The 24,747-nt window shown below is 36.8% G+C and overlaps 5 protein-coding genes across 5 annotated transcripts; 4 read left to right on the top strand and 1 right to left on the bottom strand.

Moving 5' to 3' along the window:
* Nucleotides 1-1,690: 1,690 nt before the first annotated feature.
* NCS54_01298400 (Hypothetical protein) lies at nt 1,691-3,252 on the top strand (the record flags this gene model as incomplete). The annotated part of the gene is made up of 5 exons (XM_053158201.1): nt 1,691-1,718; nt 1,764-1,794; nt 2,105-2,300; nt 2,356-2,514; nt 2,566-3,252. 5 exons carry the CDS (start codon nt 1,691-1,693, stop codon nt 3,250-3,252), a joined length of 1,101 nt encoding a protein of 366 aa, XP_053014176.1.
* A 13,984-nt stretch (nt 3,253-17,236) lies between these two features.
* On the top strand, nt 17,237-17,965 carry NCS54_01298300 (Nudix hydrolase domain-containing protein; the record flags this gene model as incomplete). Its single annotated transcript, XM_053158200.1, has 1 exon — nt 17,237-17,965. The coding sequence occupies exon 1, from the start codon at nt 17,264-17,266 to the stop codon at nt 17,963-17,965; it is 702 nt and encodes a 233-aa protein (XP_053014175.1). The 5' UTR covers nt 17,237-17,263.
* A 1,899-nt stretch (nt 17,966-19,864) lies between these two features.
* NCS54_01298200 (3-isopropylmalate dehydrogenase) lies at nt 19,865-20,998 on the bottom strand (the record flags this gene model as incomplete). Its single annotated transcript, XM_053158199.1, has 1 exon — nt 19,865-20,998. The coding sequence occupies one exon, from the start codon at nt 20,996-20,998 to the stop codon at nt 19,865-19,867; it is 1,134 nt and encodes a 377-aa protein (XP_053014174.1).
* A 399-nt stretch (nt 20,999-21,397) lies between these two features.
* NCS54_01298100 (Hypothetical protein) lies at nt 21,398-22,257 on the top strand (the record flags this gene model as incomplete). The annotated part of the gene is made up of 3 exons (XM_053158198.1): nt 21,398-21,966; nt 22,015-22,174; nt 22,234-22,257. The coding sequence occupies 3 exons, from the start codon at nt 21,398-21,400 to the stop codon at nt 22,255-22,257; spliced, it is 753 nt and encodes a 250-aa protein (XP_053014173.1).
* Nucleotides 22,258-22,965: 708 nt separating this feature from the next.
* On the top strand, nt 22,966-24,538 carry NCS54_01298000 (Aldedh domain-containing protein; the record flags this gene model as incomplete). The annotated part of the gene is made up of 2 exons (XM_053158197.1): nt 22,966-24,345; nt 24,395-24,538. The coding sequence occupies 2 exons, from the start codon at nt 22,966-22,968 to the stop codon at nt 24,536-24,538; spliced, it is 1,524 nt and encodes a 507-aa protein (XP_053014172.1).
* Nucleotides 24,539-24,747: the final 209 nt, after the last annotated feature.

Below are 24,747 nucleotides of genomic sequence, written 5' to 3'. Positions count from 1 at the left end.
TGAATCACCTGTTCATACTTTCCCGTCTCTACACTCTAGATCCTGACTATCTTGTCGTGGGAGGCCAATGCCACAAGCTTCGAGTTGTGCGAGAACACCACCGAGTTGACATAGTCGCTATGACCTTCCAGTATCAAGACGCATACATCCCAGTCCTCTTCGACGTGCGGCCAACGAGAAAGCCATCTCAGAACATAGTTCTCAAATGATCTTCGAACGACGCCTTTGCTTAGGGCGAAAACCAGAACTAAAGAATAAATCTGCAGGACATAAACTTTTGCTGGAGTTCTACCTTAAGCCATTCTGCCAATGATCTGAGTATCCCTTCAATTGTCGAGGACCTGCCGACCGTACCGTGCCCCACACCACCCCTGTCATCAAGGAGGTACATGAGGTGAACCACACGTTGCGTCATTGATCACCACTTACACGAGCTGTATAATGTAACGATTTGTAACTCGAAAGATTGTTGGTACTTCTATCATAGGATTAAATACGTGGGGGATTAGGTACCTTTGATCCCATGCGTTTTAATTGGCTGCTCCCCCCTGCCGTGACCTGGCGGGAGGTCCGCGACAGTTGAAGGGATACCAAAACAACCTGGAGACTGTGTCTGCCGAAACGCTCAACTGGTGAGGCCATGAGAGAATTCGACGCGAGTACCAAGCTAATTTTGTGCAGGTTGAAAGATGGTGATGCGAATTGGCTATATGAGTCCGTTCAACCAAGTGCTAGCAAGATCTACTGTACACAGATTGGGCCATCGGGTGCCTCATTGTTCCAATCCAACTCACTAGTCAACATTAACGGAAAACCTATCCTGAAGAAAAGGGGCATATCAGATATCATGTCGCAGAGGCCATCGTCATCATCATCTTTACCCCAGCAGACAACACCAGTGGCCCAAGCCAGGGAGAAAGACAGCCGGCGATCAAAAAACACTTCTTCCGATCGAATAGCGACGACGAATAATACTATGCCCCCCTTTCCTTCGACACCAATGGGCCGCGATACCTCTAGGACGCCGCCATCGTCAACGCCCACTGGGATCTCAACGCCAGATGTCGAGTGAAAACGCAGCCACTTCAATGATCAAGTTGAGCAATGTATCGCCGTCAACGTGAAGGGCGACGATGACGATGATATCAATACCGATACTAGCCCAAAATGCGACGGTACTAAACTTGCTCCAACGCTCCCGTTAGCGGCCGTTTTTGACCCCCTACAAACACCAAGTTCTAATCAAAATTCCTAATCCTTTGTTCTACCTCGGAGTTATAATGAAATGATGAAAACGTCTATTTTTGAGCTTCTATAATTCGAGTTTAGAAGGGATATTCTATATTTCTTTTTATGGAAGCGAATATCATCCAAGGTTAGATGCCGTAACGCTCCTTCAATGAGTTGTTTACTGTAAAGAGTCCTCAATTTTCGCTCTTGTCATAGCTGGATACGACGTAGAGGACAGTGTGCGAGCCAAACCGCTACTGAGGCACCATCGGTTGCTGCTCCATCTTGTCTGATCAACCAATCAACCATGGGGAGTGAGCACCTCGGTCCTCCCTCTTCACTTTCTGCATACGCCACGGCGAAATGAAGATCCTGTCATCATGACCTTTTCTTCTGACACCGCATCTGCGTTCTGCCCAAGTGGGGGCTACGGCTAAAGTGGCCTCGACAATCGTCTTCAATGATTTACCTCATTTCCCTCCCCACATGTATATCGCGCGCCGCTGTAGCTGACGTATGCTGATCCTGAACAGCATGGGCTGGCGAAAATGACACCGACGCCGAGTCAGGCCCATGCGCTTGCACTTGTGGAGCGAATTGAGGGCTGCCTGAGCCTCGTCGCCGTGTTACTCATCTTCATTGCGTACGGGCTAGTGGCGCGACTGCGGAATCCTCGGAATACCTTCATTGTCATGGCGAGCATCGCCAACCTCGGCTCAAGCATCGCTTGCATCATTGCGAGGGATGGACTCGCCGCTGGGGAAGACTCTGCGCTCTGTAAGGCGCAGGCGTTTCTGCTTCAAATGTGAGGCCTCTTTCGTTGCACAGTCTCCTGAAGTTGAACTTGAGACCAGCGATACTGACGCATCGATAGGCTTGGGCAGTCCGATCCGTGGTGGGCTTTTGGACTGTCCTTCAATACCCTCCTTGTTGTCCTGGGCCGTACAAACCCCCATTCATTCCACGCATGGCAGTTCTGTCTCGTCTGCTTCGGAGGGCCATTTACCATCGCTTTTGCGCTGCTTTTTATTTCAACACGAGCTCGTGGACCTATTTATGGCCAAGCCTACGTGGGTTGCTTTTTCTTGTTTGTAAACTGAAAGCTTCACATTAACTATTGGATAGGTTTGGTGTAGCGTTAGTGATAATTGGCCAAACGTTCGAGTCTTTTCCTCTTACATCTTCGTATGGTCTTGTATCGTTGGTTCAGTCGTCCTGAATATCATCGTTGGCTACCGCATCTTTCACTCAAGGAATCAAATCCGAAATTTTTCAAATTCAATGGTAGCTTATTTGGCCATCCTCAACTTGTTTACGTCTGTTGACACAGCTCAGGATTCAACCAAGACTGCCACACGCAACGCCGAGAATGCTGCATATCCGGTGCTCGTCGCTGAAGACTTTGTCACCCTGGCGCCAGTTCCCTATATTTCGCTGCCTGTGCCATTACATGCACGAGCAACATTAGGGGTTCTCGAAGGCTCAATGTACGAGACGCCGGATCACTACCGATCGACAATCATTTCAAATAAACCTCGCGATTCGAGTTCGCGAAAACACCGAGTACACCGCACCATAATGGTAACCAGGGGAGTAATATCGAAATGCCGTGTTGAGGACCCTGTGAAGAGGGTATATCTACGCGCCACATTCCTCTTCACTTTCAGCGTCGTCGTCTCGTGGACGCCAGCAACCATTAACCGCTTTCATAGCTTTAAGTACGGGCACTCCCCATTCCCGTACCAAATTGCGACTGTGTCCCTTCTGCCACTCCAGGGTGTCTGGAATGCCATCATTTTCTTTGTGACTAGCCATAAAATTATGGAGGACTGGGCGCAGGATCAACGGACTTTGAGGGTTTCTAGGCCGACAATTGATACAGAGGAGGCGGCGATAAGGACACCCGCTAGAGGTTCGAATATGTATGAGGACCTGGATCCTACTGATTCGGGAGGTGGCATTGAGCTGGGCCAGGTAGAAGAAGAAGTGGCGAACAGAAGTAATTTCATCGAAGCAGCATAGTCATATTCAGGAGCGAGCTTCTGAAGCAGCAAATAATATAGGAGAACTGCCGGTTTATCCCTCCACATCATCCAGTACATCTTCCTCGCATTCGTCCTCGTCCTCAAACCCAGCTTCCTGATGCTGCTGATATTCACAAACAAGGTCATTCATATTAGACTTGGCTTCGGTCAGGGTTCAAAGCCACTCCACTCAATCCACGAAGTGGATCCACTCGTGGATTCCACTGTCCACTCCAGTGGCAATATCCGGGTGGATTATATTTTGGCAGATCACCTCTAACAAAGACTGATATCTGCCCTCCACCTCAACAACACTCATCCTCGACTAACCTACACCAACACCCTCAGCTAACAACAGCAGGTCTCGCTTCGGCCGCCGAAGATAGCAGACTGAACACTTAGAGAAGTCGTCTTTGGGTTCACTTGCTATGGACCCCATGTGATCCCGCTGAAAACGTCTAAATTGGCAATAGGAGAGCGTAAAGCAGATCTTCAGACAGGCTTTAGGAGATAATGACAAATTGATATAAAGAGACTGTATAAGTTAGTTAAAGTGCCGTTTAGGCTTAGCCCGGGCGTTAAATATATATATATATATTTATAGAGCTAACTTTAGTAAAATTACGAAAGGATAATAGTAACTAAGAGAGAAATTTATATAAATTTAAGAGAAATATAAATTAAATAATATCTTATTTTTATATATTAACTAAGTTATATAATTATAAAACTTAATTATAATATATAATATTTATAAAATATAAAATATTTTTAAAATAAACTTAATAAAGCTTTATAATATATAATAGGTTTATTATTTATTTAGTTTAGTATATTTAAATATAAATAATCTTTAAATATTATAATATATTTAAAATATATTAAAGAATAAAAAAGTAATATATTAAAGAAATTAAATAATATACTTAATAAATAATCTATATAAATAAATAAGCTATATACTTTTCTTAATTTATAAGATTAAAATTATAATAAAAATACTATAAATTATTTAATTTATTAAAATTACTTATTATATTTTTTTTAAAATATTTAAATTATTACTTAATAAGTTCTTTTATTATACTTATACGTATTATAAATATTATAATATTAAATACTTAATTATATTAATCTCTTTTAAGTATTAGTTTTTAATAATTTAGTTATTATTTATATATTAGTATTTATTTAATTAATTACTTATTTTTTTATTATTATAACCTTTTTTTTTATATCTTAATTTTTTTTATTTTTTAATATTAATTAAGTATTTTATTTATTTCTTAAAGGTTTTTATTTTTAATAATTAATATAATAATTTAATATATAATTATTATTATTATTTTCTTAAGAGACCTTAAGGCTTAAAAGATTAACTCTAAGGAGCTATTTTAATATTTTTTAATATATTTTTAAAGTATTTAAATTAAGATTTAGCCTTAAATATAATCCTTAGGGTCCTTAAGACCTAAGAGATTAAGGGCTTAGCTCCTTTCTTAATAGGCATTAAAGTCTATAGCTATATATTAAGCTTTAAGATTATACTTTTTAAGTTAAAAGAAATAAAATTAACTCTTTTAAAAGCCCTCTAAATATTTCTCTTTATTATAATAGCCTTATATATAATATAAAAAATTAAAAAAAACTTAAGTTTTAAAATATAAGTTATAAAGTATTTAAATAAATATTTTATTTTTTATTTATAAGCCTTTTTAAATATATTAAAGTATTTAGTATTAAGAAATTAAAATAAATAAAATAAATAAAGTAATATATAAAGCTAAATAGTTATATTTTTTTATAATATTTCTTAAATTTAATAAATTAATAATTTTTATAGTTATTAAGGATTAAGAAATAATAAAAATTAATTAATTAGTTAGTTATATATTAATTAAAATATTTAAGTTACTTAAGACTAATTTTATTATTAATTTAATTATTTTAAGTTATTATAATTACTTAATTACCTAAGAGGTTATTTTCTTAATATTAATTAATAAGGTAATATTAACTTATATTAATAATAAATAGCTAAATTACTTAGCTTTTTATATTAATTATTTAAATAATTATAATTTATTCTTAGTTTTTAGGCTAAATTAAATTTAGCTTTAAATATCTTTTTAAGTTTATAATAATTATTTTATTTATTATTATACCTATAAAAAAGCTAGTCTTATTAAAGTTATAAATATTATTTAATTAGATATTATATTTTATAATTATATTTATTATATACTTAAATTAATTATAAATAATAATTAGATCTTTATATTTAGCTCTTTAACAATTATATTTATAAAATATATCTTAAGCTATAAGTATTACTTAATAAAATTTAAAGCCTAATATATATTAATTAGTAATATATTATAATTAATAAGAAATTAATTAAATATATCTTTACTACTATATAGCTAGGGGGGAAATCCTTATATATCTAGGTTAAGAATAAAATAAATAAAAATCTATTTCTCTAGATTAGATAGCTAATATAATTTCTAGATAGTATTATATTAAGATTTAATGCCCTTTTATTAACGCTAGAGCATTATTAGGTTAACTATATAGATCTTTATAGCGCATTAGAGCTTTAATTTTAGGTTATTTTAAAGGGCCTAGAGGGCTAGAAGTATTCTAGCCTCTTTATTAGACTATAATATACTTAGTAGTTAAGAATTAATTAATTAAATAGAGAAGGTATAGGTTAAGGGATTTTTATTTTACTTGCTTATCTATTTTACTTACTTATTATATATATTACCTTAATATTACTTTATTAATTAATACTAAGAAAATAATCTCTTAAGTAATTAACTTATTATAATAACATAAAATAATTAATAATAAGATAAATCTTAAGTAACTTAAATATTTTAATTATTATATAATTAATTAGTTAATTAATTTTTATTATTTCTTAATTCTTAATAGCTATAAAAATTATTATTATATTAAATTTAAGAAATATTATAAAAAAAATAAAATTATTTAATTTTATATATTATTATCTTTATTTTATTTATTTTAGCTCCTTAATATTATATATTTTAATATACTTAAAATAGCTTATAGCTAAGAAATAAAATATTTAATTAAATATTTTATAATATATATTTTAAAAACTAAGTTTTTTTTTAATTATTTATAATATATTTTAAGTTATTATAATAAAAAAGAATATTAAGGTATTATTTAAAAAGACTAAGCTTATTTTTTTAATTTAAAAAATATAATCTTAAAGCTTAACATATAGCTATAAATATTAATATTAATTAAAGAGGTATTTAATTAATTAACCTCTTAGGTATTAAAGACCCTAAAGATTATATTTAAGACTTAATCTTAATTTAAATACCTAAAGAGATAAATTAAAAAAATATTAAAATAGCTCCTTAGAGTTAATTCTTAAAGCCCTAAGGTCTCTTAAAAAATTAATAAGAATAATTATATATTAAATTATCTTATTAGTTATTAAGAATAAAAACCTATAAGAAATAAATAAAATACTTAGCTAATACTAGAGGGTAAAATAAACCTAATTATAAAAAAGAGGAGTTATAATAATAAAGGAAAAAGAAATAGGTAATTAATTAGATAGATATTAATATATAAATAATAACTAAATAATTAAGAAGTAATAATTAAGAGAGGTTAATATAATTAAGTATTTAATACTATAATATTTATAGTAAGCTTAGTTATAATATAAAGACTTATTAGGTAATAATTAAAATATATAGGGAAAAATATAATAAGTACTTTTACTTAATTAAATAATTTATAGTATTTATATAATACTTCTTATTATTAAGGGTAAGAAAAGTATAATACTTATTTAACTATAGCGCTTACTTATTATATATAAAAGACTAAAAAATAAAGAAAATATTGTCTTTAAAGACTATAGGGTAGGTAATAAAGATAGGAGGTAAATAGGCAGTGGAATTAGTCCTTATAAAAAGCTAATTAGCTAGGTAAGAAATTATAAAGCAATAAAAGTGAGGCAAATAGATAATAGGGTTAAAATAGAGAAGACTAGCTTCTGATTGGTGTTCTTATTGTCTGAATTAGTTAAAGATCTAAGGAGCTATTTCTAAGAGAGGGTTTATAGCTTATATAGCAAATTACTCGGAATCTATTAGTTTGACTCGGATAAAAGTTATACCGTCGGATAGCCCTAATTCCGGGCTTTAAGACCCTATTAGTTTTGCTAATAACAGATAGCTAGAAGCTGAATTATAGCATAATAGAAACTAAAACCTATAGGGTTTTAAACTAGGATATTTAAAACCAGATAGGAAATACCCTATAAAAAGAGACGGATTTAACGGCGTTATCGGGCTTATAATAAAGCCCTAAGTCCGAGATTACATAAACTTCCTAAAAGGGAAATAAGCCCAGAAAGGGCAGTATTAACACTCCCTTATATCTTGCTTATCTAAGCAGCTATTGCTTAGGTAAGCTCTTTATAAGAAAGCATATAAGCTAAAGTATAAGGTAATAAAATCCTAGGTTTATATTTTATAAGCTTATTTATTTAGAAATTTATTTATAAAAAACTATTAATATATAAGGACTTTTATATTATATATATTAATTAAGTTATATTAATAGCTAATTATTATTAAAATTACTATTAAAATTACTATTATTTATATATTTATATAAGCTAAGATATATATATTATATATTTAATTAAATAAGTTTAATTAATTAAACTTATAGACCTCTATCTACCTCTAAGTCTAGCGCTAAGCCCTAGCGCTAACTCTTTTTAGGTTTAAATTCTAACGCTAACTCTAGGAATTAATCCCTCTAAAACCTATAATATTAATAACTCTTATTTCCTAATATAGTTACGCCTATAGCTACGTGGCTAAATCCTAGCTAGTTATAGTAAGACTTTATTAATCCTCTTATTTAGCATAGCGAAAGGTATTAATACTTATAACGAGGGTTATAAGCTACGCCGCGTACTAATTATATTTTAAGTCCCTAAGGAATTAGTCTTCCTCGCTGATAAGAACTTACCTTTCCTCTAGCCTCCTTTTAAGAGCCTCTAATAAGAAAAGCTCTTCTCTAATAAAATTAATCCTTCTATTAGTATTACTACTAGGTAAAAAGAGGCTAAGTAAAAGAAAAAGAATATTATAACTAAAGATTATAAGTTTAGTATACTTTAGATTATTAAGGTCCTTACTTAATATAATACTCCGAAGGTATTTATTTAATATTATTTCTTATAGCTTATTATAGGTGCTTTTTATACCCTTGCGAAGCTTATAAACTTCCTCGCTAAGGTTATCTTAGTCGTATTAGAAGGTATACCGATAGGCATTAGCCGCGCTGCTTTGATTGCTTAGTTAAAGGTCTCTGCGGAAAGTAGCCATCGCGATTGTTAATGTATTATTAATTAGTTAACTAGTCGTAGATTAGTTAACTAGTTAGTTGACTAGTTGGTTATGGTTATTATTGGTTATGGTTGAACCTCCTCTCACGAGGATAACAGAAGCGTAATCCTTTAAGATTTTAACCTCTTCGAGTGGTTAAGAATTGCAAGGGCGATTAGAAGGTTAGCGTTAGAGGGGAGAGCTACTACATGAAGGGGTTAGATTTTAACCTCTTTAGTTAGTTAAGATGCAAGCTATATATTATAAATAGAGCTAGCTTTAGCGCGTCATTAAAGCTATTAATGATTACGTGGATAAACCTTATTGATTTAAGCCTATTAAGACCTCTAGCTTTAGGTATAGAGCCTTTATTATTAAAATTACTAAGATATTAATTATAATACTTTGATCCCTATTTTAGGTAGCATAAAGTTAAATAATAATATTAATAGCTAAGATAAGTACTATATAAAAAAATATAAATAAATATATCTTATATACTTATATAGTTTCCTAGGATTAAGTATTTTATGGTTTAATTAAGGGTAAGACTAATATTTATATTATTTAGTCCTAGGACTAATATAAGTAAAGTTTAATCCCTTTAGTCCCTTGCTTAGTTAGATTATTTTACTAGGCTTTCCTGCCTAGCCTATATTATTACTATAATACTTAATACCTTTTAATATAAGAATTAATATTAAATATATTTTATAAATATTTCTATACTTAATATTTTACCTTAATAAACCTTATTTTACTAAGGATATATTACTAGTTAATAATAATAAAATAGTTTATTTTTTATTTTCGTAGTAGCTAATTACTATTACTAGTAATAATATACTATAAGGTAATAAGTCTTATATAAATTACTAGGTATATTTTCCTACTAAATACCCTAAGCCTAAAAGTATATTAATATAGGATTATATTAGCTTGTCCTTAATATATTAACCTTATTAAGGTAAAAGGTTAAAGCTACCTTAGATTATTTAAAGAAAGCTAGCCTTATAAGATTATTAAAGCTAAAGAAGCTCTTTATAGCCCTATAGCTATTATTAGACCTTTAAAGAATTAATTTAGATTTTTTTAGTTATTATTTACTTAGGCTTTAAGTTATTTTAATACTTAATAAATAAGACTTTATTAATTATTAAAAATAATTTCTAAATAATCTTATTAGGTATATTAAGAATAATTACTTTTTATATAATAAAGAGTTAATATTTCTTATTATCTTATAGTAATAAGAAATATAATTATAAAAGCTTTTTTATTTTATAAAATAGGTTTAAATAAAAAACTAGTAAATAAGAAGCTAACTTATAAGTTTCTTAATAAATAAGATAGGGTTTTATATTTTTAATACCTAGATAAAAGTTTAATAAAAAGTTTATTAACTTAATTCTAAATAAAGTTTTAAGATATAATAATAGCAAATATAATATATAAATTTACTAAGTAACCTAATTAATTACTAAGAATAATATATTAATATATATATATTATACTTAATAATAAATATATAATTTTTATTTAATTTATTAGCTTTTTTTAATATAATAACTTGCTAAATTTAAATATTATTAAGCCTACTTAGTTATATTTAAAATAAAGATTATTATAAAGAAAGGTACCCTAAGGAGCTTTGCTAATGCTATTTATATATAGGAGGTAGCTTAGAAAGAGCTACTATAAGAGAAGATCTAAGCCTAGATTAAGAAAATATTAATTTAGATCTAAAGAATTATTAAATTAAAGAAAGGGAATAAGTATAAGAAAGGTAGAGGTTTTTATTAGTAAAATAAGAGAATTAAAGGTATTTTTATTACTTTAGAAATAGTATTTTTTTTAATATAAGATAAAACTTTTAAAAAAAAAATTTATATATTATAGCTATAATAATAACTATTATATTAAAAAAATATAATATATTATCTATAATATATATATTACCTAAGTATAATAATTAACTAAGTATAATAAAAATTCCTTAACTTTTATCCTTACTATTGAATTAATTAATTCTTAATTACTTAATATATTATAAGGTTTTATTAAGGCTAGAATCTTTCTTACTATTTAAGCTATAAAAGGTAACCTATAATTAAGCCTCTAATAAGCTATAACTATCTATAAGGTATAGACCTTATATTACTAATAGAAAGGCATTTAATCTTAATATAATATTATTAATTAATTATATTAACTATAATATATTATTAATTAGTATATATTAGGCTTTAAATTTTATTAAGTAATACTTAGACCTTAAGATATAGTTTTTTTAAAAGTATAATTATTAAAAAGCTAAATATAAAAATCTAATTATTATTTATATTTAATTTTAATTTATAATAAATATTATAATAAAATATAATATCTAATTAAATAATATTTATAATTTTAATAAAATTAGCTTTTTTATAAATATAATTATAAATAAAATAATTATTATAGGCTTAAAAAAATATAAAAAATTAAAACTAATATAACTTAAAAACTAAAAATAAATTATAAGTATTTAAGTAATTAATATAAAAAGCTAAGTAATTTAATTCTTTATTATTAATATAAATTAATATTACTTTATTAATTAATATTAAAAAAATAACCTCTTAAGTAATTAAATAATTATTATAACTTAACTTTATACCACCTAAAATAGGGATTAAAATATCTTAATCTATATCTTAATAATTCTAATAATAAAGGCTCTATACCTAAAGCTAGAGGTCTTAATAGGCTCAAATTAATAAGGTTTATCTACGCAATTATTAATAGCTTTAATAATACGCTAAAGCTAGCTCTATTTATAATAAATAGCTTATATCTTAACTAACTAAAGAGGTTAAAATCTAACCCCTTTACATAGCAGCTCTCCCCTCTAACATTAACCTTCTAATCGCAATTCTCGACCACTCAAAGAGGTCAAAATCACTTCTATTATCCTCGTAAGAGGAGGTTCAACCATAACCAACAATAACCACAACTAACCAGTCAACCAATCAACAACCAGTCAACTAATAAACAACACGTCAAGGAGATCATAATAGCTACTTTCCGCAGAGACCTTCAACCAGACGATCAAAGCAGCGCGGCCAATACCTATCAGCATACCCTCTAATACAACTAAGATAACCTTAGTAAGGAGATCTATAAGCTTCGCAAAGACATAAAAAACACCTATAATAAGCTATAAGTAATAATATTAAATAGAGGCCTTAAGAGTATTAATATAAGCATATAATATAGCGATCTACTACTAATTAAACTTATAATCTTTAGTTATACTATTTTTCTTCTACCTAGCCTCTTTCTACCTAGCTATAATACTAATAGAAGGTTTAGCTTCCTTAGAAAAGAGCTTTCCTTATTAGAGGCTCTTAAAAAGAAGCTATAAGAAAGGGAATATCCCATCAGCAAAGATATTAAATTCCTCGAGGACTTAAAAGATAATACCTAGCACGGGGCATAAGTTATAATGCTTATAATAACTATAAAGACCTTCTATACTATTAAATAAGAAGATTAAAGAAGTCTTACTATGGCTAGCTAGGATTTAGCCATATAGCTATAGGCGTAATTATATTGGGAAATAGGGGTTATCAGCGTCATAGGTTTTAGAGGGATTAGTTCCTAGAGTCGGCGTTAGAGTTTAAACCTAAAAAGAGTTAGCGCCGGGACTTAATGCTAGACTTAGAGGTAGATAGAGGTCTATAGGTTTAATTAATTAAACCTATCTAATTAAATATATAATATATATATCTTAGCTTATATAAATATATAAATAATAGTAATTTTAATAGTAATTTTAATAATAATTAAATAATTATAATAACTTAAAATAGCTAAATTAATAATATAATTAATCTTAAATAATTTAAATACTTTAATTATTATATAGCTAATTAATTAATTAATTTTTATTATTTTTTAATTTTTAATAGCTATAAAAGTTATTATTTTATTAAATTTAAAAAATATTATAAAAAAAATAAAATTATTAAGCTTTATATATTATTTTATTTATTTTATTTATTTTAGCCCCTTAATATTAAGTATTTTAAATTACTTAAAAAAGCTTAGAATTAAGAAATAAAATATTTAATTAAATATCTTATAATTTATATTTCTAAGATTAAGCTTTTTTTTAGCTTTTTATATTATATTTTTAATTATTATAATAAATAAAAGTATTAAAATAGCTTTTAAAGAGATTAAGCTTATTTTTCTTAACCTAGAAATTATAATCTTAAAGCTTAATATATAGCTATAGACTTTAATATTAGCTAAAGAGGTAATAAAGCCTCTAACCTCTAAGGTTTCAAAGACCTTAAAGATTATATTTAAGGCTAGATCTTAGTCTAAATACCTTAAAAGATAAATTAAAAGATATAAGAATAGCTTACTAGAATTAATTCTTAAAGCTCTATAATCTTTTCTAAGGGAATAAAGGCTATTATATATAGGGTTATTTTATTAATAGCTAAGATGAAAGACCTTTAAGAGGTAAATAAGATATTAAGTTAGCGCTAAAGGGTAATAAGGATTAAATTATAAAAAAGAGGGGTAATAATAATAAAAGAAAAAGATAAGTAATTAATTAAATAAATATTAATATATAAGTAATAGCTAAATTATTAATATATAATAATTAAAGATAATTAATAAAATTTAGGGTTTAATATTATAATATTTATAATAAGCTTAGTTATAATATAAAAACCTATTAGGTAATAATTAAGATATCTAAGAAAAAATATAATAAATAGTTTTAATTAATTAAATAATTTATAATATTTTTATAAATATTTAAATTAAAAAGGTTAAGATTTTTATTATATTTAGTTAATTATAATACGTAGGTAATATATATATTAGCTAAAACTTAAAATATAATTTTCTTTAAGTAACTTTTAAAAAAAAGATTTTATATATTTTTTTATTCTTAGTAATTTCATTAGATTACTTATTATATTTATATATTATATTTATTATTATTATATCTTAAAACTTTACTTAGAATTTGGTTAATTAACTTTTTATTAAACTTTTATCTTACTTCTTACTTACTAACTTTCTATTTAAACCCTTTTTATAAAGCAAAGAAGCTCTTATAATAATAATAAATATTATTATAAGGCAATAAGAAATACTAAATCTTTAGCATATAAGAGGTAGTTATATTTAATATAACTAATAAGGTTATAGAGAATTTATTCTTAGAATTTAATAAACTCTTACTTACTATTAAGAAGAGTACTCTATAACTAGAGTAAGAAATAACTAAAGGCTACTAAATAAACCCTCTAAAGGTCTAATAAAGGTTATAAGACTATAAGGAGCTTTTTTAGCTCTAGTAATCTTATTTAGCTAGTTTACTTTAGGCGATTTAAGGTAGGTTTAAGGCTTAGCCCTAATAAGAGAAGTATGTATATTAAGAGGGCATAAAAATATAGTCTTATATTAAGTTACTTTTAGGCTGGAGTTATTAAGAGGGAGAATATACTAGGTAATTTATATAAGAGTTATTATTTTATATTATATTATTATTATTAATCATAACCTATTATTATTAGAATAAAGAGTAGGTTAATTATTTTTATTATTACTAGCTAATACTATATTCTTAATAAGATAAGGTTTATTAAGGCAGAGTATTAAGTATAAAAGTATCTATAAAGTATATTTAATATTAACTCTTGCATTAAAAGGTATTAAGTATAATAGCTTAATTATATATAAAATAATATTTCTCTTATTAGGTTACTTTAATCTACCTTTAGGTATACTATAAGGTTAAACTATTCTTTAATATACTTTTTTATATATTAAATATTATATAAACTAATAAGAGTAATTAATTAATTAATAGTAATAAAAGTTATTTTTAAGAAGAAAACCTAAAGCTCCCCTATTTCTAAATTAACCCTAAAGAAAATAATAATAATTAAAGGTCTAAGGCCTTTAATTCCTTTTCTATATATAAGAAATTACTTAATAGCCTAAAATAGCTTAGTACTTATTTTTCCTAACTTACTATTATAACTATTATAACTATTATAACTATTATAACTATTATAACTATTATAACTATTATAACTATTATAACTATTATAACTATTATAATTAAATAATATATAAACTAGTAAAGGAGAAGTAATATTAAGCTATTTAATTTTAAATTATTTTACTATTACTAACTCGCATCTCTAGCTTACATCCTGGTAAAATAATTATATTATCGCTATATTATAGAGTAATATAGGGTACCTTAACAAGACCATAGGCTTGGCTAATAGGCAACAACTCGAGGAGGGACTAAGAACCAATGCCCTGTTAATAGTAGAAGCCCTTAGGAATGGTGAGTTAGAGGCTGTTCAGTTTGTCTAGGGCCCGCCTCGACGTTTCGAAATGCCTACTATACACCCTATAAAGCTCGGAGAGTTTACAGAGTAGTATTCTAAGTCCAAGTATTTAACCTCTATAGCAACGGAATTGCTAAACCTTCAAGGTGCCTGTCTGCCCTCCCTTGATGCATTCATCAACTTCTCGTCCCTGGTTCAAGATGCTCTGCTCATTCGGAGGAATAAACTGCACGCATCTTCCAAATTGATCGCATTCGCCCTCGTCAGGTCCAACGGAACATGGGTTCCCTGCGTTCCCAAAAACCGCACTTCCCGCTCCAGTAACAAAGTCGCGAAATTCGGAATTTTGACGACGAATCGAGGCTTCCAAGAGGGTTAGCATGAACACACAAACGAGGAATAGGGCCAGGGGAGGGTCAATTTTACCTGCATTAGCATGGCCCATTGTGAAGAAGTTAATAGTGAGGAAAAACGTGGGGAGCTGCATTTTGATGAGTGTAGTTGTGTATATAGGCTGCGTGAAGTTGGCGAGGAAGTGACGAGGCAATTGAGTGATGAGCAGTTGTAATGTGTCTGGACCCTGTGATAAGTGTTTAATCAATGATTTCAAGGGCGCAGTTAGGTATCTTTATATTTAGGTCGTAGATATAACACAGAAGCGTTGTATTCCCCTCTTCCCCAGTTATTTACGATACTCTTGACGTAAAATTGGCATCCCAGGTCTGACGTCGCAAGTTTTGTTACAGGTTCTAACAGCCTGATTTGATTTAGGCTAGTAGAGTCATCACAGTCACACAGAGCGTTTCAGCTAAGCTGTTTGGGCTTGTTCCCTTTTTGACATGCGGGAACGAGGTGTGGCAGGTGGTAGCACTAACGTTTGGGTTGTTCCAGGTCTAGAATTGAGACGGCATTGAAACAGCCCATGTTAATCTTGGGAGGTACGACGTCGAGTCACTCCCAACGTCGCGCTTGATGAGACTCGACGCAGGGGTGCCTCTTCGCCGACCGAGCGGTCCAGGTTTCGTAGCTGCCATGGGGTTCCCTTATGTATGGCCACCACAGATTATGTGCGGAATCTAATAGTGCCCGCCTGGATAGCTTGTTAGGGAAAAATAGATCCGAGTCCAGAGAACAGCGCCATCATGGCCAAGAGACCCGGTCCCACCTTTCAAGGAGAAGGCTATGCAGGCAAGGACCCCTCGATCGCGTACGGGGACCACAGTGCCCACTCAAAAGGTGGTCCCCGGGCAGCTACGGAATGACTTAGAAGATCAAGTGAGGAACTCGTAGCCGATCTGCATATATGAACGGGACGGGTGAGGAGACAGAACGTTACCGATGAAAGTAGGGCACGATGAGTGAGACTTAGATGAACCATAACTCCGGCGAGAGTGTCACGACCGCCGTCTCTCCATAGCGCCGAGGATAGCTTCGACCTCCGTGGCAACCATTCTAGGTGTAACCCTGGTGGTACCACCATTGACGTTGATGTAAGTGTCGAGGCTATGTTCCACGCCGACTCGAGCAAGATTTTCGTTGCCGACAAGGTCATGCCGAAGTATAGTCCGGCAATCTTCGCAAGAAGTGCATGTTGGCTGTATCCGCGTTCGAACTCGGGTTTCTAAAATCAACAAATCATAACTAATGTTAGTCAAGCCCCCACTGCACCCAGAGGCTGCACGAGAAAGTGGCAGTGTAATCGCCGTAGACAGTGAGGCGGCTAGAAAGACTCCAACGACTGATAATCTAGTACTTTCGAGACTGGTTTGAGCCTGCTGTTCAAACCTGCAGCTATACCTCATCGTAGAAGTCATCAAGCTCACGTTATCCAGGAGGCTGACCTTGAAGTACTGGGTGGAAATCTGGCGGGTTAAGGAGGAGAAGTTGGTGGTACAGAATGGGCATTTTCAGCAGACATACCCCTCCCAAATCCGCAAATGAAGAAGCTCTGGGGAACCGTCCTTAGGAAGTGTCGCATCACTGGGATCACCTAAATATAACTAGCCTAGACCTCTTAGGAAATCAGTCAAGCGCTTTCGCTCACACTCGGATGTATGATAACGGCATGGTCGCAGCGGCTGTGCCGGAAGCGAGCAGGCCCTAAGATACTAAGATAAGATAAGATACCTTACTTCAGCACGTGACGCACCAGCTATTCTAATATGGAGCATTGAGCAAAATTGCGTTTTAATTTAACACGGACTAATACGCGAGCCAGCAACCCTGGACTGATACCATGATTTATCCTTACAATAGCGAGCCCATAGCGGGAAGACAATCTAGAGAACAAGCCCCAATGACTTTCGCAGCTGCTGCAGACCTTTCCGACTTTGCCATCTCTCCAGCTGAGTTCCTCGCTTCTCGACCAGATATTCACAACCTCATAGCTGGTGCAATGGTGTTTCGGTCGACGCCCAGTAGTTCTCCTGGCATTACGAATCTCGAAAGCCTCTTGCTCCAACGAGCTCCCTCAGATTCGTTCCCCCTTACGTGGGAGATCCCGGCGGGGACCGCAGATCCTAGTGTTGATCAGAGTATAATTAACGTCGCCGTCCGCGAGCTTTGGGAAGAGACGCACCTACGAGCCCGGCGCCTCTTCTGTTCGGTCGGATTGGGCTTCTCCAATGGCGTCACTACACTTGCGCTGACGGGTGAAGCAGAAGAGGCGAGGATGGACTCAGATTTCAATGTCTGCTTATTGCGTGTCTCGGGGCTGACTTGGGCTATTGTCACTTTCATAGCTGACATCGAGGAAGGGGACCGAGAGGTGGTGTTACGACCGGACGAACACGTGGCATGGGCTTGGGTGACTGAAGATGAGGTCAAGAAGGGACAGTTCAACCACGAAACAGGGAAGAATATGGAATTGGCCAGCGAAGCTATGAGGATGATTCTGTTGGAAGGGTTCAAATTACGGAAAGAGATGACCCAAGAGTAGGGTTAGACGAAATCAGGCTAGGCAAGTCAGGCATATCGCCAGTGGTCGCTCGAGACGGCTCAACATTCTAGACGATGGAATGAGCTCTTGGGCATAGGGTGGTGAGGACGTGGGGGAAACATGTTACGGACAACGCTCAGCTGGACCTTGTCAGGATTTTTTAGTCCTCGGAGGGACTCCCATCCGTGCCAGATGCGGATTGGGTTGGAGGCCCATCTGTGGTCATCTCTGTATTCGTGTCGCTAGCGAGCATGCTGCTCAGTGTCTGGTCTTAGTCTTGTAGAAAGGGAAAACTCTCTATATAACCACGTAGTAAGGAGATGGCCTTGTTCTATTTTATGTAAGTCATGGCTCCAAGCGGCCAAGCGGAAGGAAATTTTTGCTCATTATGTGAAGCTACGACTGGGTAGTTTTCAGGCCTTCGTCTGTGGCAATATATCGGTTAAAGAATACAAGACGGCCCTGAAATCGACCACTTGAATGTACGTAGTTCCGTTTGATCACGTCAGTCGAATATTGCCAATGACTAGGCCCAAGTAACCCCTGCTCAGCCCCGCCTGCGCGATTTCCAATGGTAAGGAATCGGCATCTGCGACAACGCATAAAACCCATTGCTCGGCTTCTGAAATTATATTACCACCACAGCAAACAAATATACATCACAGCATGGATGGAAACTTCCAGTGGCATCCAGGCCGGATTCTTGGTTGCCCGAGTGAGCTAGGACGAGGTGCCGGCAAATTCGCCCTGGTAGTCCTGAACCAACCTATCGTGGCGAATATCACATTCAACCAGTTGTGGAAAAATGGTATGTTTACGATGTAGTTCAACAGCATGTGTTTGTATTTTCTGTACAATTAACCGGGCCCTAGCTCACTTAAGGTTGGCTGCGGATGGCGGAGCTAATCGTCTGTACGACTCCTTTCACTCTATTAAGTCTCCCTCGCTTGACCATGATGTAAGGACAACTTGGACGAGTCAAATCGGAGTCTGATTGGAATAGGCTCATCTAACCGCTATTATCGGCGATCTCGACTCGCTACGCCCATCTGTTGGGGAGTATTTCGCGAGATTGGAACCTCCTACTAGGGTCATCTCTATCCCTGGCCAAGACTCGTGGGACTTTGAGAAAGCATTAGCATGGCTACGTTCTGAATATTCTGACATTCTTAATGTCGTCATCATTGGCGATATAGGGGGGCGCGTTGATCACGGTCTGCGTCAGATTCATAATCTACACCTTGCAACTCCCGGCACCGATTACGCTGGAGGCCTTGTTTTCTTGGTTTCTAGCAAGAGCTTAAGCTTTATCCTCAAACCCGGTCGGCATTGCATCCATGTGGGGGACGTAGGCTCTGCCCTCGTGGGAAACCATATCGCAATTCTCCCTGCGGGAAGCCCATCGACAGTCACGACATCGGGACTAGAGCGTGACTTCCATGAGTTACGTCTATGGTTTGGAGACCATATCCTTACTGGCCGCATCTCGCCGAGGACCTTGAAGCTTGACGTTATCACAACCCACTCTGTGCTATTCACGATAGATATATTGGAGACTATATAATACCTATTTTAAAGACTCTAATAAGTGATAGGAAATGTTGCAAAGTAGGGCTATCCTTGTGGATCGCCTCAATCAGCGTGTATTGCTTGTTGTTCCTTCTGAGATAATTCCCTCTTGCCCTTTCCGGACCGTGACGAGACCCTCCTAATTAACCCTAGTCTATCTCCTGAGCCGGAGATCACCCGGCCGGACATTGAAAGGCACGTGACCACCCTCAGAGCTATTGTACAGGGTCCAATCCGACAGGAAATTGCCCACTGTGATTATGCTTTAAACTTCTAATGAGCGCTAAACGCTTTACTAGTACGCTGTAGCTCTTTTAAATCATGTGACTCTCACTCCAATAACCCCATTAGCACTTGACGAACTGCATCCCCAACCTCGCTACACTTTGCACTACCCCCCAGATCTCTTGTTCTGATCTCTAATCCGCCATTCTCCTTCGCGTCGAGCACCTTAATGACAGCCTGCTCCACAGCCGCGGCCTCTTTCTCCAGTAGGAACGAGTACCGTAGCATCATAGCCAGGCTCAGAATCTCGGCGACAGGGTTCGCGAGGTCCCTGCCCGAGATGTCCGGCGCGCTACCGTGGACTGGCTCGTATAGGCCCTTACATGAGCCCTCTCCAGGAACACCGGCGAGACTGGCACTGGGCAGGACGCCTAATGTGCCTGTGAGACCACCTGAGATGTCAGAGAGGATGTCGCCGAAGGTGTTGTCCGTGTGAATGACGCTGTAGTTGAAGCGCTTGGGGTCCTTGACCATCAACATGGCCAGACTATCAGCGAGCTGATGCTTCAGCTCCACATCGGATAGCTGCTTTTCAAAGATATCTGTTGTTGCACGACGCCAAAGTCGCCCGCTCGCAAGGACATTGGCCTTGTCGGCGCTCCAGACAACCGGCTTGCCCTCGGCGCCGGTGCTAGCATGCAGAATTCTGGCGACAGCAGCGCTCACTTGTGCCAACCTCTCAACTTCTGGCCGCGAGTACACCCACAGGTCAGATGCAATGTCTGCCTCCTCCTTCTTCACGCCAAAGTACGCGCCGCCGCAGTTTTCCCTCACCACGATGAACTTGGTGCCTGAAATAAGCTCAGGCTTAATTGGTGAGGCACCAACAAGACTCGGGACGAGAATCTCGCATGGCCTTAGGTTGGCGAAGGCATCGAGCTTCTGGCGCAACTTCAGAAGTCCTGATTCGGGTGTAGGGTCAGCGCCCGCCCACTCTGGGCCGCCGATGCTGCCGAAGAGCACAGCGTCGCTGGCGACGGCCTTGTCGAGGACAGCGTCAGTGATGGGTGTGCCGTGCTTGTCGATACTGCAGCCGCCGACAATGTCCGTGTCGCGCTCGAAACGCAAGTCTGGACGGCTGGCCTCAATTACGTCGAGGACTTTGAGGGCCTCGGCCATGATTTCAGGGCCGACATGGTCGCCGGGGAGGACGAGGATGCGAAGAGTTTTAGCAGTCATTATCACAAGTGACATGTTTTACTGGGGAACAAGGCAATCTGGAGATCATCACCCGTACAAATACAACGGCGTCGCTTTGCCGGGGGCTTGAGCTTGGGTGCTTTTCCGATGTCGGACTTGCGGTACCGACCGTGGATCGACAGAGACGACGCAGTGAGACTGCACAGATGGTGGGACCGCCAAGGATGTTGGATTACACCGGAAAGGATTTATGTTCCTGTGATGCATTTTGATGTGTTGCATGGAGTGTGCCGCTCGGGTGTGCGGGGTTCAGTTGCTGTCGGCGGGAATCAGAGACGAAACGGTTGTTAAACGGCTATATCAACATGTGAAGCCGTCTTCCACGTCCCCTCTTTGAACCGCTACCATCTTCTAATCCTTCTTTGGGATCCACTCAACATGTCAGGTCGTCTCCAGGGCAAAACAGCCATCGTCACTGGCGGTGCATCAGGCTTCGGCAAAGGCATCGCCGCCAAATTTGTCTCTGAGGGCGCCAACGTCATCATAACTGACCTCTCCTCCGAAGCAGGCGAAGCCGTCGCCTCTGAGCTGAGGTGCCACTTCCTCCGCGCAGACGTGACTAAGCCCGACGACTGGCGTGCCGTTTTGTCTCTTGCGCTTGAGAGGTTCAAGCAGCTTGATATCGTCATCAACAATGCTGGCGCAACATATTCCAACAAGCCGACTGAGGATGCTACCGAGGCCGACTTTGATATGGTTATGAATGTTAATGTCAAGAGTGTGTACCACTCAACAAACATTCTGGTACCTTACTTTTTGAAGGAGAAGAGGCCTGGGTGCTTTATTCAGGTTGCTTCAACGGCGGGAAGTCGGCCCAGGCCCAAGTTGACCTGGTACAATGCCTCCAAGGCCGCTGTCATCAACGCCACCAAGACGATGGCCGTCGAATATGGGCCTCACCAGATTCGCTTCAACTCTGTGTCTCCAGTGGTTGGGAGCACCGGAATGTGGGTTTCTATCAGTGAATCTTGCAGAAATTATGCTGATCTAGGCAGGACCCATCTCTTCATTGGCAAGCCCGATACCGAGGAGAACAGAAAGGGTTTTGTGTCTACCATTCCCTTGGGGCGACCATCGACGCCTGGTGACATCGCCAACGCTTGCTGTTATTTGGCCAGTGAAGAAGCAAACTTCATCACTGGTGTTGATCTCGAGGTACGTGTAACTGCTGTGCCGGTTTCGATCTTGAGGATTCTAACGTACATACGGTATAGGTTGACGGAGGGCGTTGTGTGTGATTATGAGATAGCGATGGTAACACAAAAATGACAAGGAAAACCATGATTGGAATCCCATACGAGACTCGTTTGCTCAATCTGCAAAGCCGTAAACAGCTCAACTAAAACGTAGCGCATGTTCCAGAGGAGATGATTAGAAATACATCCACTGCCTTGCAAATGATCATCGATGAGCCAGCCTGTGTTATCATCTGATGTGCATAATAAGGTAGCTACTCAATCGACTTACCGTTGGACCCCTCGAGCCAGCATCGGAAGCGATACACACATTGCCCCAGGGTCTCCCCCGCGTTAACCCAAAAGCATGATCTGAGCGCCAGATTGCGGTAGCTCAACAGATTTCCTTCTACTCCGAGCAATGAATCAAAAGATACCCTGGGACCAAAAGGGATCTAGACAAACATATGCTCAGTAGGCTGCTTTCAGATGCCCTTCCGTATTCGGCGTGCAGGGGTTCCGCTCCCGGATGGAAGCTGATCCCTGCACTGCAGCTCCGAGAAGGCGGGGTAATTACGGGGGCCCGGATCACCCCGCCGGAGCCGGTGATGGCATCGGTTGTTACGGATAGTTTCGGCTCCAATTTTCTCATCCTGTGAGCTTCAGAAATTGCGCCAACTCGAACTAATCCATCCACTCCTGTATATCAGATGTGTAAAGGCTTAACCGGGGCATTGGGGCTGTATCTGCTTTTTTCAACACCAAGGCACGATGGCGACCACACAGCAACAAGGGTCAAACCCATACTCTCTTCCTTTCACGCTTCAAGACACCGACCTCCTTCACTTCAGTTCCTATGTCAACGGCCAATTCGTTTCAGCCCATGACAACAAGGTCTTCGATGTCCTCGACCCAGGTACCGGGAAGCCATGGGCAACATGTCCCGACTGCACATCCGCCGACGTCGAGCCTGCCATCACCTCCTGTTACGAGGCGTTCCAGCGCTACTCCAAGACGACGCCGCGCCAGCGGGCGAAGTTGCTGATGAAATGGCACGAGATTATGCTCGCTGCGAAAGAGGATCTCGCTCGCATTCTTGTCCACGAAACCGGCAAGCCACTGGCTGAGGCTCGCGGCGAGATTGACTATGCCTTGACATTTGTCTGGTGGTTCTCTGGTGAGGCCGACCGTGGAGAGCATGGGACGACCATGACCTGCGCCATTGCCGGCCGCAGGGCCTTGACGATCAAGCAACCCGTCGGTGTTGCAGCCGCCCTTGTCCCATGGAACTTTCCCATCGCGCTCGCTCTGCGTAAAGTGGCCGCCGCATTAGCAGCAGGCTGCACAATGGTCGTCAAGACCTCTCCCGAAACGCCCCTCACAGCCGTCGCAGTAGCGCATCTCGCTACACGAGCAGGCTTTCCACCAGGTGCACTCAACGTGCTCACGACGAGCCTCGAGAACACACCTGCTGTGGCCGAGGCGCTGTGTCTAGACTCGAGGGTCAAGAAGCTCAGCTTCACGGGCAGCACACGTGTGGGCAAGTTAATCGCAAGCCTATGCGCGAAGAATCTCAAGAAGACAACGTTTGAGCTCGGCGGAAATTGCCCGTTCATCGTGTTTGATGACGCCAACGTCGAGCAGGCAATGGAGCAGCTTATGGCGCTCAAGTGGCGGCATGCAGGTCAGGCTTGCGTAACGTCTAACCGACTCTACGTGCAGAGTGGTATCTACGATGGCTTTGTTGAGAAGCTCATTGGCCAGACAAAGGCGTTGAAGCTTGGGCATGGCATGCAAGAGCATACTACTATCGGTGCCCTTACAACGCCGAGGGGATTGGACAAGGCAGAAGAGCTGTACAAGGATGCTGTCGACAAGGGCGCTACGACAGTCCTGGGCAATGGCAAGAGGGAGAATGGGAATGGTTACTTCATGGCACCCACAATTCTCACTGGCATGACTGACAAGATGGCTATGACAAACGAGGAGATTTTTGCGCCTGTTCTGGGCGTCTATCGCTTCGAGACGGAGGATGAGGTTGTAAAGAGAGCGAACGACACACCTCTTGGGTTGGCGAGCTACGTGTTCACGAAAAACGTTGACAGATTGCTGAGAATGTTTGAGGACCTGGAAGCTGGCATGATTGGACTGGTAAGTCTTGTCCAGATTCTTGACCTGAAATGACACTAACATTGGGTAGAATGTCGGTAACAGCTCCTCGGCTGAGGCGCCGTTTGGAGGAATCAAGGACAGTGGGCATGGGAAGGAGAGTGGAAAGGACGTTGCTATCGATGAGTTCCTCATCAGCAAGACTGGGACATTGTCTATTGAAGGAAGGTATTGAGCTACATAGGGTAAAAATGGAACATGTGAATAAGGACCAGCTAAACTTTGAAGTTCTCAGCTTAATCAAGAAACCTGGGAGAGTTTGTTATCTAAGAGGCACGATGATTAAGTATTAGTACTGGAGCAGCTGTTGTAGCTCAAGAGGTTGAATGTAAATGGTACAGTAGCAAATAGTCCAAATAGTAAGCTCAGGGCCTGTAAAGCGTA

Source organism: Fusarium falciforme, chromosome 11, assembly GCF_026873545.1.
Source record: "Fusarium falciforme chromosome 11, complete sequence".
In the NCBI taxonomy this organism is placed as follows: domain Eukaryota; kingdom Fungi; phylum Ascomycota; class Sordariomycetes; order Hypocreales; family Nectriaceae; genus Fusarium; species Fusarium falciforme.
The sequence above is the reverse complement of the archived record's forward strand: the minus strand, read 5'-3'. Positions and strand labels throughout refer to the sequence as shown.